The 15,169-nt window shown below is 39.9% G+C and overlaps 2 protein-coding genes across 2 annotated transcripts; one reads left to right on the top strand and one right to left on the bottom strand.

Annotated features, from left to right (window-relative positions):
- The first annotated feature begins 7,632 nt into the window (after positions 1-7,632).
- On the top strand, positions 7,633-10,515 carry LOC133828775 (uncharacterized). Its single transcript, XM_062258879.1, has 4 exons — positions 7,633-7,840; positions 9,149-9,310; positions 9,434-9,801; positions 9,883-10,515. The coding sequence occupies exons 3-4, from the start codon at positions 9,442-9,444 to the stop codon at positions 10,345-10,347; spliced, it is 825 nt and encodes a 274-aa protein (XP_062114863.1). The 5' UTR covers positions 7,633-7,840; positions 9,149-9,310; positions 9,434-9,441; the 3' UTR covers positions 10,348-10,515.
- Positions 10,516-14,108: 3,593 nt separating this feature from the next.
- LOC133830627 (uncharacterized) lies at positions 14,109-14,966 on the bottom strand. Its single transcript, XM_062260645.1, has one exon. It carries the CDS (start codon positions 14,964-14,966, stop codon positions 14,109-14,111), a length of 858 nt encoding a protein of 285 aa, XP_062116629.1.
- Positions 14,967-15,169: the final 203 nt, after the last annotated feature.

Raw genomic sequence — 15,169 nt, 5'->3', positions numbered from 1 at the left:
TTTGTTTTAGCCATTGTCTTTAATTGTTTACGTGCTCTCTTCTTTTATCTGTTGGCGAAAAACGGCGTCAACAATATATATTACAACAATTAGTACTTAGTACTTTTAGGGGTGACGGATGTGGTCCTAATAATCTCAAAAGTCGTCGCTGATATGTGTTAGAAGCGACATGTCACCGCTAACTATAATACGTCGACGTTAATAGTTATTATTAGTGGTGACAAATATAGTCGCCCCTAATAGTAGTTATTTAATTTTTTAACTTGTGTTTATGTTGTTAGTTTGGATGTTCTAAGTTTTTGTGTGCATGTTTTTTTAATTTTGGGGATATAACAAATTTAAGTCTTTACGCTGTCGAAAATTATTATTTTTTTACTGATTTTAAAGGTTTATTAGATATTTGATTTTAAAGGTTTGTTAGAGATTTGGAGAACTCACAAATTTTCAATTTGTGAAAATGTATGTATTTATTATTATACTAGATACAAACAACGTGCAATATGTACATTTGCTTAGTTTTATTTATAGAATTTATTAATTATTTTTATTAAATTTATATTAATGTCATATAAATTTTGAAATATATATCTTATTTTAATTAAATAATTTATTTATTTTTGTTTAAGTTTATGCTTGTTCTAGTTTTTAAATTTAGGAGTGACAACAAGAGATTATATATTATATATTATACGTTGATTTTAAATTTAAGTTTCATGCTAGTTTTTTTTTTAAAAAAAATAATAATTTATTGCTAATTCACAGTAGATTATATTATATGTTTAATATGATATTATTCTAATAAGTGAATTTAAGTTTAAGTTTAATTAAATCTTATTTAAGTTTTAAAACGTATGATTTTATTATTTTTAAATAATTATTATTGTAAAATATCTCAAATATATCATGTTTTAATTTTTTAATTATTTATTATTTTAAAATAATTATCATTGTAAAATATCTGAAAAATATCTTATTTTAATGTGTTTAATTATTTATTATTTTTAAGTAATTATCATTGTAAAATATCTCAAAAATATCATATTTTAATTTTTTTAATTATTTATTTTATTTAATTTAATTTTAAGTGTTTACAAACTACCGTTAAATATAAGAATATTATGTTAAATATAAGAATATTCTGTTAAAGTTAACATTAAAAAAATAAAAAACCGTTAAAATAAAAAATTTCCGTTATCTACACACGTTTTATATAAAAGAGATATTTTGTTTAGAGTATGTGAAATTTCCATTTAGGACTTATTAGTTTATTTTTTGTAAAATACGGAGTATTAATTTTAAATTAAGAAAATGGGTATATGTATATGTATTTTATTTTTGATAAATTTGTTAATGTGATGTGTATTTGATGGTACCGTGATAATAAAACTTTTTTATAATTTTAATGTAATATTGGATAAATGTGTGATTTTAATTTTAATCATGTACTAATAAATTAAGTAGTATAGTATATGGTAAATAATTCATTATTAATTAAATAAATATTTAAAGTTTAATTAGTAAGAAATTAAAATTAAAGATAATAATAGTGTCACTTAATATAGAAAAATAGTTAATTTAATTATTAATTGACAAATTAAGAGTTAAATTGTAATGTAGATATTTCTTTTGTTACGATTTAATGTTGAAAATTGGGAAGAATTTTACAATTAAATAAAATTAAGTCAATAAATTACTAAGTAAAATATATGTTAATAATGAAAAATGTAGAATTTTGATAAATGATATTACTAGAGAGAAAAATAAATAATAAAATGATTAATATTGTATTTGGATTCTACATATTTTCGATAAGACAAAGTAATAAGTTACAAAAAATTAAAGTAATTTACTATTCGCAATGAAATTCAAACTCTTAAGAAAAATCAATGCACTCAACAAGACATGTTGAGGGATTTAGTGTGACAAATGAGCTTTATCGTACCAGGATTTAATATGGACATGCAAACACCATTAGAGTTCGATGATGTTGTATCTAGCCTTAAGAATCGTCAGCGACGTCAACAAACCTTGCTCAATGCTTTGGTGAAGCAGATGAGCACTATGGTTCCTGATTTTACTATGGACTTGGAATCAGAAGATGACGATGATGAAGATGACAACGGTGCAGCTAACGGGGGAGAGGATGAGGACGCCAGTCAACATTTGTAGAGTACTTTTATTTATTTTTTAGGGTTTATTATTTTTTGGACCCTGTGTGTTTGTCCCATTACTTGTTTGGACTTTGTGTTTTGACAAATTACTTTTTGGACCTTATGTTTTGTAAAATATTTAAAATAGAACCCTAAACCCGATTTTGGTCAATGTTTTCTCAACCAAAATCACAAATAATTTACCAAACTAACAATTCAGAACAAAAATAAAATCATTCTGCTTAAAAACAGTGTTGTTATATTCATTTTTTTCTTCATCAAAATTGAGTCTAGGGTTCTATTTAACCATTTTACAAAACATAGGGTCCAAAAAGTAATTTGTCAAAACACAGGGTCCAAACAGGTAATATTACAAAATACAGGGTCCAAAAAAGTATAAATCCTATTTTTTATTTCAAGTTTATATTATTAGAGATAATGAACAAGTTAATAGTTTTAATTTAGTGGACTACTTTCTTTTATTAAATTAGTGGAGACAATTAAATAATTAATAGTTTTAATTTTAATTAATTTAGTACAAATGAAGTTTTAATTTAATTTTAAACAATTAATCAATTAATTTAATTTAATAAATTAATATATATTAAAATTAAAATTATTAATTAATAAATAATTTAACACTTATTATTTGTTTTAATTTAATAAAATTAAAAATATAAAAATTAATGTTACATTTCCCGTCACAAAATTGCACTGGCAAAAAAAGGAGTTAGTAAAAAGCATAAACTTTTTCCGGAGCAATTTTACGCCAGAAAATGTTCAAATGTTGTCAGCACAAAATCACGCCGACATAAGTGTTGACTTTTGGCAGCGCAACATCACGCGTGACAAAAGTGTTTTACCCTATTCCGTGAAAAGCTATTTTCTCGGTGTGCCCCACCTTTTCTGGTGCGTTATTACGTCAAAAAAGAGTTCTTTATCTGGCGCATTCTAAATTGCACCTGCAAAAGTCCAAGTATCAACGAAGCTTCGGCGATACCCTTTCCCGGCGCAAAAACGCATCGACAAAAGTCAAACGACTTTTGTTGGTGCCAAAATGCACCAACAAAACTCATCTTTTTTGTTGTGATGGTTTTAAGGAGGCAATACGGTTGCAAGGAATCCTCCAGGAGCTATAGCAACTAAAAGGAAAACCAATGATATACTCTTATAGTGAATTTATCATCTATGCAAGAACCCTGTCTACCACTATTAGATTTCTAAGAAAGAAAGAATAAACTGAAGAAAAAAATGTATTGTATTAACTTAGCTGATTAAAGAATGATCAACTCCTTATATACAAGCAGTAGAGATAATTAGTTAGAACTGAAAAGAAAGAAGTTTGTTAAGCAACAACAATAACGAACCTAACAACTTAACAAACTAATACAAGCTCTAATAACTAACTAACACAACAACTACTCCTTAACAGCCCCCCTTAAACACAGTGTGGATAAGGAAACCATAGTGAGTTTGTCCTTAAAATATGTGAAGCGATGGCAAGAAATGGGCTTGGTTAGATAGTCTGCAACCTGATCAAGTGCTGGAACATGCTTGACCAAAAGTTGATGTTGTAGCACTTTTTTTCCCGAACAAAGAAAAGATCGATTTCGATATGCTTTGTTTGAGCATGGAGAACATGATTCGCAGCAAGCATAACCGAGTTGAGATTGTCACACCAAACTATTGGTGGTTCCCGAAGAGAGACATGAAGCTCACACAGTAAGGATTGAATCCAAGTTAATTCAGTGACAACACTAACTAAGCTTCAAAACTCAGATTCTGTAGAAGACCGAGATATGGTGGTTTGCTTTTTAAACTGCCAAATGATAAGATTGTCTCCAAAAAAGATGTAACGCCCTAAACTCCAGGGACCGTTACGGTGTGCTTTGTAAACAGTGCTAAACTTGCTAATCGAGTCATTTGGCCAAAATTGTGAAACCAAGTATGATTAGCGGTTTAGGGATTAAAAATTTTGGTTAAGATGTAACGTTTCATTAGAACGTTTACTGTATACATTGGGATCCAAAAAATACAATTTCAGAGTCTATTATAGGAAAATATTTACAATCAGCCGATCTAAGCGGCAAAACAGGGTTAAACCCTAGTTCCCCTTCAAACCTCGGCTGTGGTGGTCGAGCAGCTGCATATGTACACCTCATCACCTAAGCTCTCCAACTCAAGGATGGTCCAGCTTTCTTTTGCCTTTACCTGCACCACATAGCACCCGTGAGCCGAAACCCAGCAAAAAAACTTAATATGCTCATGAACAATAATATCATGTTATCAAATCATAAGGCACGCGCTTAGCAAATATAACCCTATTCCAGCAGGCAAACAAATCCACGTAATGTTGAGTATAACACATCAACCAATGACCATAATAGTCATCCATGGCTTTTAACCCCAAATAGAATAGTGACAATGGTACAGTCACTAAAGTGGGTTCCGTTTCCAATAGCCATATGACGATAGGGTTACCAAAGCTTATAGATAAGTGATCCTTTCACTAGCTTGACAAGATAGGTATCTGGAGAAATAGTCACCAACATAACTTGTCGAGTAAATAAGTGATCCTTTCACTAGCTTAAATAGGATAGGTGCATGATGACTAGTCACCAACATAACCTTCCTCATGACCATAGAGTCATAACCATGGAACACTGTTCCCTAGCCATGTGACGATAGGGTCACCAGGCTTTATAGATAAGTGAACATGTCACTAACTTAGACAGGATAGGTGCATGATGATTAGTCACCAACATAACCTTCCTCATGACCATAGGGTCAATACCATGGAACATCATTCCCTAGCCATGTGACAACCAGTCACCTAGGCTTTAGGCCCTGGCTCTGAGTAAGTAGCATAGACTAGCCCAACGCTTATAAGTTCATCGACCTTAGAGTCGGTCCAGCGTTAATGCTTTAGAGCCATTCAACACTGATATCGATTAGATCTAATCTTCATTTGGTCTTGCGTTCATGACGCTATGCTATTTCTGACTCTTAGGTCAGTGTCCCTGACTAGTCAGTGCCATATACAAGTAAGCATTTCCACCAAACATATATCACATATCCAATATCCGAATACAGGGCATTTAGCATGCTTACTTAACAAATACTAGTACAATTAGGATCATGCATAAACACAAAGGCTCAAGCTCTGAACAGTATCATACCCAATATACAAAGCATGTCCTAATCACATGTTTCTCGTGCATTACATGCATCACATATAAACATCCAACATGCATCAAGTACAACCATGCATGTCACATATACACAGGGTGCAGTTTTCTTACCTCTGGTTCGAGTGAAAATTAGAACAAGAACGACCCTTGAGAACGATCGATCCTTAATCCTTCACCGGTCACCTAGTCATAACCAAAGAGAACTTCCAATTAAAGAAATCAACCAAGATAGGGTCTTGACCTAAACCCCACTCTCGGGACCTCGAAATGTGCCCACACGGTGAGTAGATTTGATCCCGAGCCTTAAGGATTGAAACCCCGAGCCAAAAACCCTTAAAAATACTCAAAACAGCAGGGTTCTGAAGAAACAAGGTAGCGCTATAGCGCTACCCTCCTAGCGCCCCAGCGCTCAAAGCAGAACCAAAACCACCCTTCACTCCCTGCAGGTAGCGCTGTAGCGCCCTACACTGGGCGCTGTAGCGCTACCTTCAGCCAGCCTCGGCCCAGAAAGTTCTTCCTTCGATTCCACCATTTCTAACCCAAACCAAAAGCTTCAAAACATCAAATTCAGTCCCAAATGAACCCAAAAACCATCCTCACATGCCCCAAGCATCACAACCACAATAACCCTAGCCAAAACTCCAATCAAAACCAATCATTCCAACTCTAAAACCAGCTAGAACTTAACTAAGAAAATAGAGCAAAACTAAGAGTTCTAATGGCTATAAACTCACCTCAATCTCAGCAACACACCCTCTTCAATGGTGGAGCATAACCCTAGCTTGGAAAGGCTTGGTTCCTTGGCTTAATTCCTCAAAAGAAGCATGAAAATCCAAGAGAAAATGGAGGAGAAATACCTATCGGGAGAGAAGGTGGAAGGGACTCTGTTTTGACAAGGTTCTACAGCCTTAATGGCTGATATATCAATCTCTTAGGATAAAAAGACCTAAATGCCCTTAGGTTTAAAATAAAACCTAAATAGCCACCAAGGAAAAATCGTCCTTTCGTACCTATTTTGTTAATCATAATTAACACCCTCCAATTCCCGCTATTCTCAATATTCTCAAACACCAATAGATCATATCCCATTACCCTTTAATTCCTGGTAATGCTCTAGTCATCGAAATGACCCCGAGACTCACCCCGAGCCCCGAACTTAATCCCGTTATGACCAGACCGAACACTTGCATTTCATGATCGTCTCATGTCGACTAGCTCGAACCAATCCACCTTATAATGTGGCTATTTTAATTAATCATAAACATGCACCAAAATACACAATTATGCCCTCAACGGGCCAAATTACCAAAATGCCCTTATAATTATAAATACACCCATATGCATGCATTTACCATCATATTATAATATAATTCATATGAACATGCGTATGACCACTTAATATCATAATAAATCAATTATGGCCCTCCCAGCCTCCTAATCAGGGTTCTAAACCTTATTAGGAAATTTGAGGCATTACAATAGACACAAAAATCAATTGTGGACCTTGTAGAGGTGATTTCCTACAATTGATTAGATGGGCACCAGCAACCTGTCAATAACAAAAAGAAGAGAGATGAGAGTTCAATTGGGAGCACCGGTGGGGTGTCAGCCAAAGGGACTCCGACGCTCAAGTCAGTCGGGTTGTAACGAGAGCTAATAGAAAGTAATAAAATTAAGATATACTCGATTTTACTTGTGGCCGAGTGATGCGTTCCTATGCATCCGGCCGAGTGATGGGCACATACGCATCCGGCTGTCCGAGTGACCTGCGGATGCGCGCGGGCCTGGTTGGCCGATCGGCTGTTTGGGCCGACTGGCTGCTTACTTGCGGCCGAGTGATGCGCACCTACGCATCCGGCCGAGTAATGAGCACATATGCATCCGGCTGTCTGAGTGGATTGCGGATGCGCGCGGGCCTGGTTGGCCGACCGGCTGCTTGGGCCGACTGGATGCTTGGGCCGAACGGCCTTCTGGCCGAGTGGTCCACGGGATGGCCCTGAGACATGGCCGAGTGGGTCACATGTTGGCCGACTGAATGGGCTGCACGAGCCGAGTGTTCCACCGGGAAGGCCGAGTGTTTCGTTGGCATGGCCGAGTGCTCCTCCGAGTGCTTCACCGGGGTGGCCGAGTGCTTTGTCGGCATGGCCGAGTGCTTTGTCGGCATGGCCGAGTGCTCCTCCGTGTGGGCCGAGTGCTTCGCCGGGGTGGCCGAGTGACTCGTGTGTTTGGGCCGAGTGGTCTGCCGAGGAGGTAGTGTGTGCGGGGGAGATAGCCGAGTGGGCCTAGTGCGCTCAATGTGAATTTTCATTTGTCTCTGAGACTTTAAGTGTTCTTAGGAAGTTAAATCCTTTTTGGTAGGGCCACCTGATGGTTGACACTTGGCACTAATCTGGTGGATTTGTGTGCCTATATAAGGGTGGTTTGTTTTTACCATTGCATTCATTTGAGGAAGGCTTGGAGAGGAGGTGCAAGGTGTGGAGTAAAAGAGCTTCTCAAGAGGTAAGTTTTCTCTCATTTGTTTTCCTTTCAATGTCCCTATGCATGTTCTTTGTTTTCTTCGTGTTCTTCATGTTCTTCGTGCTAGGTTAGTTTATTCAACTGTTATTTTCGTTTGATCCTGTAGATTTTCTGTTTGCGTTTGATCTGATTGCAATGGTGGCATATGAATTTCTGTTGTTTAGGCGTATGTCTAATTCATGTGTTTCTGTTCCTTGAGCCGAGTGGTATGTCTGACTGATTAGTAGAGACTTATAGGCTGACTGCTGTCTAACTGAATACTTTGTAATCTAATTTGATATAGTAGTCTGTTTTGCCTCGTTTTATCATATGTTTTTTATGTTTGGTTCGTCTGACTGATTGATTGATGAGTCATCCAGTGCTTCTTGATTGTGTATCAAGCTAAATGTTCTTCATGTCTTTTTTGTGTTCCTTAAGGCTTAGCTGTTGTTTTGCTCTAGGTGATCAGCTCATTATGTCTACAAGTAGGTGTGATAGTCACGATGATTCAGTCTGTCGACTGTCTTGTTCGTTTAGTGAAGAAGATTTTAGTTCTCTCTTTCAAAGTTCTGCTGAGATGGTTGATTGCAACCGAATTACAGTAGTAGAATTGGGGGGTCGTCCTTTAGGTGATGTTACTGGAAGGGGAATAGATTCTAACGAACCTATTGATGGTGGTATGCCGGGTTCTGGTAGTATGCTTAGTTCTAATCCTAGGTCTTCCATAAGTTTAGGTGAGTTGACCTATCTTCGTCGTCATTATGAGATCCCTGATACCATCAGTCTGCATGCTCCTGCTAAGGCGGAGCGGCCTGACTGGCACTTACCTGGTTGGGTGTGTCTGTATGAACTTCCCTTCAAAGAAGGGCTTCGGTTTCCTATCCCCCGATTAGTCGTTGAGTTGTGTGAGTACCACGAGATTTCGCCCGGACAACTAATGCCAAATTCATGGCGGATTTTGATGTCTCTCGAAGTCCTTTGTGAAAGGCACAAGATAACACTTGGGGTGGCTGACTTGTTGAGAGCTTACTACTTGAAGGCACACCTTAATGACAAAGGTAGGTACCAGTTAACAACTAGGGGGAAGGACCCTCCTTTAATTATTAGTTTGAAGAGTGGAGATAAGAGGTGGAAGGACTGTTACTTCTTCGTCCCTTTCGTCTCGTTGGGGTTACCTGCTGATAGTAGGATACCTTGTTCATGGTCTCCTGCATGTGAGTCTTTTATGCTTGCCTACTAATCTGTTTCCTTGCATATACTTGTTGTTGTTTTTATTTTATTTTGTGTGCTGATACTTCTATCATTTTGCAGGTAGGCTTCGAGTTGAGTACCTTTGGGATTTGAGGGAGTCTTCTGGTCGACTTAAGAGTATTCTTGCTATTCCTGAGGCGGAGCGTGAGTGGAGTGATTTGTTGTCTGAATCGAGTCTCCGTCAGAGTTCTTTGTGGCGCTCTGTTGAAAAACTCCCTGAAGGTATTCCTCTTCTACAGAGTCCTGATAATCCTCGTGTTGTGTTTATCAAGAGAAGTTTAGAAGTCTTGGGATATACTCCCAATTTTTTGACTGAATTGACGACAAGTGAGCGGTTGTTTGCAGACGTAGCTATGTCCCGACCCTTTACACTTCCTCTAACCGGTTCCAATGCCTTGGAACGTTTGCGTCAAGCAAAGAAATCATCCGTTGGGAGCTCAGAAGCTGATAGAGAGGTTGTCGTGCCTCCGGCTGATCCCCCTGTTTTGACGCGGAGTCAGACGAAAAAAAAGAAGAAGGTTGTGCAGGATGATTCTTCTGACCCATTTAGCGACACCGTTGCCCTTTCGTTCCCTTCCAATGCTGCGGCCTATAGTGAGATTGGGCCTCACTTAGGAGAGATTGATAAGTTGTTGTGGCCCGAAGATGATCACAGAATGGAGCAGGTTGGTACGGATGGGTCAATTGATACCATTGTTTCTCATTTGTTCCAGGTACGAATATTTAATTTAGTTTTGTTTGTGTCGACTGGCTGATTTCTCTTGTTGTCTTACATTTTCTTTTTTATGTGTCAGGGTTTGCAAGGGGTCATTTGGCTGAAGAAGAAAATCAAGTCCTTAATGGCAACTCTAAAGGACGTAAGGAGTCAGAGAAATGATCTTCGGGGTGAAGTTAGTCGGCTGAAAGATGCCAAGAAGGAGTCTGATCAACTCATAGCTGATTTGAAGGCTCAACTAGAATCCAAGGAAGCTGATGTCGAGAAGCTGAGAGTGACTCTTGGTCAAGTTGATGATTTGAAAGCCGAGGTTGCTTCGTTGGAGAATCGAATGTTGGTCATTGGGCTGGAGGCTGAGATCCAATGCCGTGGCGTAATGGCCAGTGAGTTTCGGGATGGTAAGGCTGATAGCTGGGATGTTCCCAAATACATTGCTGATCTTGAGGAATTGGAGAAGATGAGGGCTGAAGAGATAATCCGGGCCGAAGAGTTAGCCACTTCTTTTGGCATCATGACTACTAATGATCTGGTTGTGGATGACTGATTCCTCTTCTACTCGTGTTCATTGTCGTGGGATAACAGAGTTTGTCGGGCCTTTTCTAGTTGTTGTATGAACTTTTTCTTATGTAGTATTGTATCCTGATCTAACTGACCTAGTTTTGTTGTATTATGGCTTGTTGTAGCTTCTGTTAGTGTTTTTTAAGTTATTGTATCGAATGCTGATTGGCTGAATGACTTATGGAGTATTAGTGTCTTATTCCCCCAATCTAAGTATAAAGTGACTTAGTCAATTTATATTTAGATTTGTTATTGAATTGTTCGTAGTATATATATAAAGAAAAAATGGTTGTGATAGAGGGCTGCGCTCCGTGGAGCTGCCTACATACCCTTTGCAGGGATCAAGCCCAAATGTAGTTCTGACACTTCCTGCATTATAAGTGTCAGTATGTTGCTCGAATGAAGATCTTGTGAGATTACTGATGAAAGAAAATGAAAGTAGACTGGGTTAAGTTAAGAGTGATACAGTCTCAAGTGGATAGCATTCCAGCTGTTGTTGATATCGCGTCCCTCCTTTGTTTGTAGCTTGTATGCTCCATGTCCGACTACCTTTGTGATGAGGTAGGGACCTTCCCATGTCGGGGCGAGCTTACCTGCTCCAGCTTCCTTAGTGTTCTGGAAGACTCTTCGTAGAACCCAATCTCCTACTTTGAATGTCCGAGTGCGGATGTTCTTGTTGTAATGTCTGGCTATGCTCTGTTGATAGGCCGAGACTCTTAAGAGTGCTTTGTCCCTTCTTTCGTCGATGGTGTCGAGTTCATGGCACATGTTTTCCCAATTTTCTTCGTCTGTAGTTAGCTCATATCTGGCTGTCGGAACTTCGCTCTCAGTAGGGATGACTGCCTCCATCCCGTAAGCTAATGAGAATGGTGTCTCCCCTGTCGCAATCCTGGTTGTGGTTCGATAGGACCACAGGACTCCCGGCAACTCGTCAGCCCATCTTCCCTTAGCTTTTTCGAGGCCCTTCTTGATGTTGTTCATGATGGTCTTGTTGGATGACTCTGCCTGTCCATTTGCTTGGGGATACCTTGGTGTCGAGAAGCTGAGCTTGATGTTCCAGAATTTGCAGAAGTCTTGGAAGTCGAAACTGATGAATTGAGAACCATTGTCTGTCACAATTTCTTTTGGTACTCCGTACCTACAGATCACATTCTTCCAAATGAAACCCTTTACTTCTTTGTCTCGGACTTGGTGGAATGAGTCTGCTTCGATCCACTTGCTGAAGTAGTCGGTCACTGCAAGCATGTACATTTTCTATCCTGGTGCGGTTGGAAGCTTGCCTACTATATCCATCCCCCATTTCATGAATGGCCAAGGGGATGTGATCGAGATGAGACGCTCCGGAGGTTGGTGGGATATTTGAGCGAACCGTTGGCATTTGTCGCATTGTCTTGCATAGTCAGAGGAATCAGCCCGCATAGTTGGCCAGTAGTAGCCTTGTGTTAGGGCACGGTGCGCCAAGCTTCGTCCTCCAGAGTGGTTGCCGCACTCTCCTTCATGTAACTCAGCCAGTACGTATTTGGCCTCTGCAGGGTTAATGCATTTCAAATATGGACCAGAAAATGAACGTTTATAGAGTTTACCTTGTATAATAGTGAAGCGGGCTGACTGAGCCTTGACCCGACGTGCTTCGTTCTTATCTTCGGGGAGAATGTCCTGTTCCAAGTACTCGACTATTGGAGTCATCCATGTTCGGTTGTTGGAGATGTCATTAACTTGCTCTTCTTCATCTTTCCAGACAGGTGGCCATTGGAGATATATTACAGGTATTGTCTTGGGGTCGGTTGTCTGGATGGAGGATCCAAGGTTTGCTAATGCATCTGCATGACTGTTCTCCCCTCTTGGTACTTGGTTGATAGTGAACTCGTCGAAGATTGACTGCAACTCTTTAGTCTTGTTGAGGTAGGCTGTCATTTTGTTATCTCGGGCCTGATAGCTACCTTGCATTTGGTTGACTACCAATTGAGAATCACTGAAGACCACGATCTTTTTTACTCCCATGTCTTTGGCTAGTCCGAGTCCAGCTATCATTGCTTCGTATTCAGCTTCATTGTTGGTAGCTTTGAACCCGCATCGGACTGCTTGTTCGATTACGTCACCTTGGGGTGAAGTCAGGACGAGTCCGAGTCCACTTCCTCTGGTGTTACTTGAGCCGTCTACTTGCAACTTCCAGATTCCGACTGACTGTCCCTCGGTCAGACAACAAAGTTCTTTTTCTGCCTCCACATGCATATTAGGTGTAAAATCTGCAATGAAGTCAGCTAATACCTGAGATATGAGGGAAGTTCGTGGCTTGTATGTTACGTCGTACTCGCTGAGCTCTACCGCCCACTTGGTCAGTCTACCTGATAGTTCTGGTTTGTGGAGGATTGTTTTGAGTGGAAAGGTGGTCAAGACCGTTATTGGATGGCACTGGAAGTATGGACGTAGCTTCCTTGCTGCGTGGATGAGTGCTAGTGCAAGCTTCTCCAGCTGGCTATATCGGGTTTCTGCGTTAAGCAAAGCTTTGCTTACATAGTAGACTGGAGACTGCTTGCCTTCCTCTTCCCGAACTAGGACTGCGCTAACTGCCGTCTCGGATACTGCTAGATAGATGAATAATGTCTCATTATCTTTTGGCTTTGAGAGGAGAGGCGGGCTGGTCAGGTACTGTTTTAGCTGGCCCAGTGCCTCTTCACATTCAGTTGTCCACTCGAAGGTTTTTGACTTCCTTAGTGTGTTGAAGAGGAGGTGACATCGTTCTGAAGACTTTGAGATGAATCGGCTGAGTGCTGCAATGCGTCCAGTTAGTTTCTGTACGTCTTTTACGCACTTTGGGGAAGGAATCCTTTGGATTGACTCTATCTGTGCTGGGTTTGCCTCAATTCCCCTTTGGGTTACTAGGTACCCAAGGAACTTTCCTGTAGTCACACCAAAAGAACATTTAGTTGGATTCAGTTTCATATTATATTTCCTAAGAATGTCAAAAGATTGTTTTAAATGGCTGATATGGTCCTTTGCAATGAGGGATTTGACGAGCATGTCGTCAATGTAGACTTCCATCGTCTTCCCCAGCAATCCGACAAACATCTTGTTGACTAGTCTCTGATATGTTGCTCCTGCGTTCTTCAATCCGAATGGCATGACCTTGTAGCAAAATATGCCTAAGTTGGTCATGAAGGCTGTCTTTTCCTGGTCGTCTGGATGCATCAGGATCTGGTTGTATCCTGAGTATGCGTCCATGAAGCTTAGGAGTTCATGACCGGCTGTGGCGTCTACTAGCATGTCTATGTGCGGTAATGGGAATGAGTCTTTTGGACACACCTTGTTGAGGTCTGTGAAGTCAATGCAAACTCGCCATTTGCCATTCTTTTTTTTCACGATGACTACGTTAGCCAACCAGTCGGGATAATGCACCTCCCTCACAAACCCATTATCAATAAGCTTTTGAACTTCTTCGTTAATGGCTTTGTTCCTTTCAGGGGCAAATTTTCTTCTTTTTTGCTTCCTTGGTGGGTAGTCTGGATCAACCTGCAATTTATGGACAATTATTTCAGGGTCAATTCCAGTCATGTCTGCATGGGACCAAGCAAAACAATCATAATGGGCAGATAAAAAGTTAATGAGTTCAGTTCTGATGTCAGGGTCCAATCGTGATCCGATTTGGACTTTGTGATCTGGATAGTCCGGATGTATCTGGACTTCCTCCAACTCCTCCTTGTCTGGTTGGTTCATCTGGGAGTCAGTCAGTCTGTCTTCCTGTAATTGCTATAACTGAGCGGGTTTGGCCTTCATGGTAGTCTGGTAACATGCTCTCGAATCTTTCTGTTGGCCTTTAATTTCTTTTACTCCCCACTTAGTTGGGAACCTTAGGACTTGGTGGTATGTTGAAGGGACTGCCTCCATTTCATGTATCCATGGTCGACCCAATATCACGTTGTAAGCAGACGGAGAGTCTACTACCAGGAATCTTGTGCATAGATTGACTCCTTCGGCATAGACAGGTAGCTCGATCTCTCCTAGTGTGTTCTTTTGTTCTCCACTGAAACTGATGAGGATTGTAGTCTTCTTTATAATCTTTGATTCATCTATCCCCATTTCCCTGAGAGCACTTAAAAATAAAATGTTAGCTGAACTACCATTATCAATAAGTATACGTTTAGTAAGACAATTAGCAATGTAAAGTGCAATGACAAGAGCATCATGATGTGGGTTGAGGAGTCTGGTTAACTCTGTTGTTGAGAAACTGATGGTTTGGGCTGGTAGGTTGATGGTATTCTTCTCTGTCTCACTGGACTCTCCTTTGATCCAGTTGGTCTGTCTGGCATGTCTTTTGGCTGCTGAATGGGTGATTCCGCTTACCTCAGAGCCACCAGTTATTACGTTCACCGTCTGTTCATGAGTAGGTGGCTTCGGCGGGGTTACTTCTCTTCGGACGACTGACCTGTCTGCCTCCTGCTGGAATGTTCTTTTGCCTTTGTCTGTAAGTAAGTCAGTCAGGTGACCACGTTTTAATAGGTTGGATACTTCGAGTTTTAAGGCAATGCACTCATCCGTTCGGTGACCGTGGTCATTGTGGAATTCACACCATTTTGCTTTGTCTCGCTGGTCAGACGGAGTCCTCATCCTTTCCGGCCATTTCACTTTGTCTCCGAGTCCTTTCAGTACGCCAATGACTTCGGCTGGTGAAATTGAGAGATTTTATTCTGGTATCTTTGGTCCATCTCGCAGGCGTGTCTCGGACGACCGGTTGTACTCCCTCCTTCTGCTCTCTGATCTGTTGGGATATGGGTATGGCTCGGATCGTCTATCACTCTGCCGTCTACCTG

The sequence above is a fragment of the Humulus lupulus genome, chromosome 4 (genome assembly GCF_963169125.1).
Source record: "Humulus lupulus chromosome 4, drHumLupu1.1, whole genome shotgun sequence".
Classification (NCBI taxonomy): domain Eukaryota; kingdom Viridiplantae; phylum Streptophyta; class Magnoliopsida; order Rosales; family Cannabaceae; genus Humulus; species Humulus lupulus.
This window is presented reverse-complemented; position numbering and strand designations above follow the sequence as displayed.

Coding starts and splice junctions, on each gene's coding strand:
- LOC133828775 (XM_062258879.1), top strand. CDS start 9,442: ATGTCCCGACCCTTTACACTTCCTCTAACCGGTTCCAATGCCTTGGAA. Junction 9,802..9,882: donor TTGTTTCTCATTTGTTCCAG/GTACGAATATTT, acceptor TTTATGTGTCAG/GGTTTGCAAGGGGTCATTTG.
- LOC133830627 (XM_062260645.1), bottom strand. CDS start 14,966: ATGAGGACTCCGTCTGACCAGCGAGACAAAGCAAAATGGTGTGAATTC.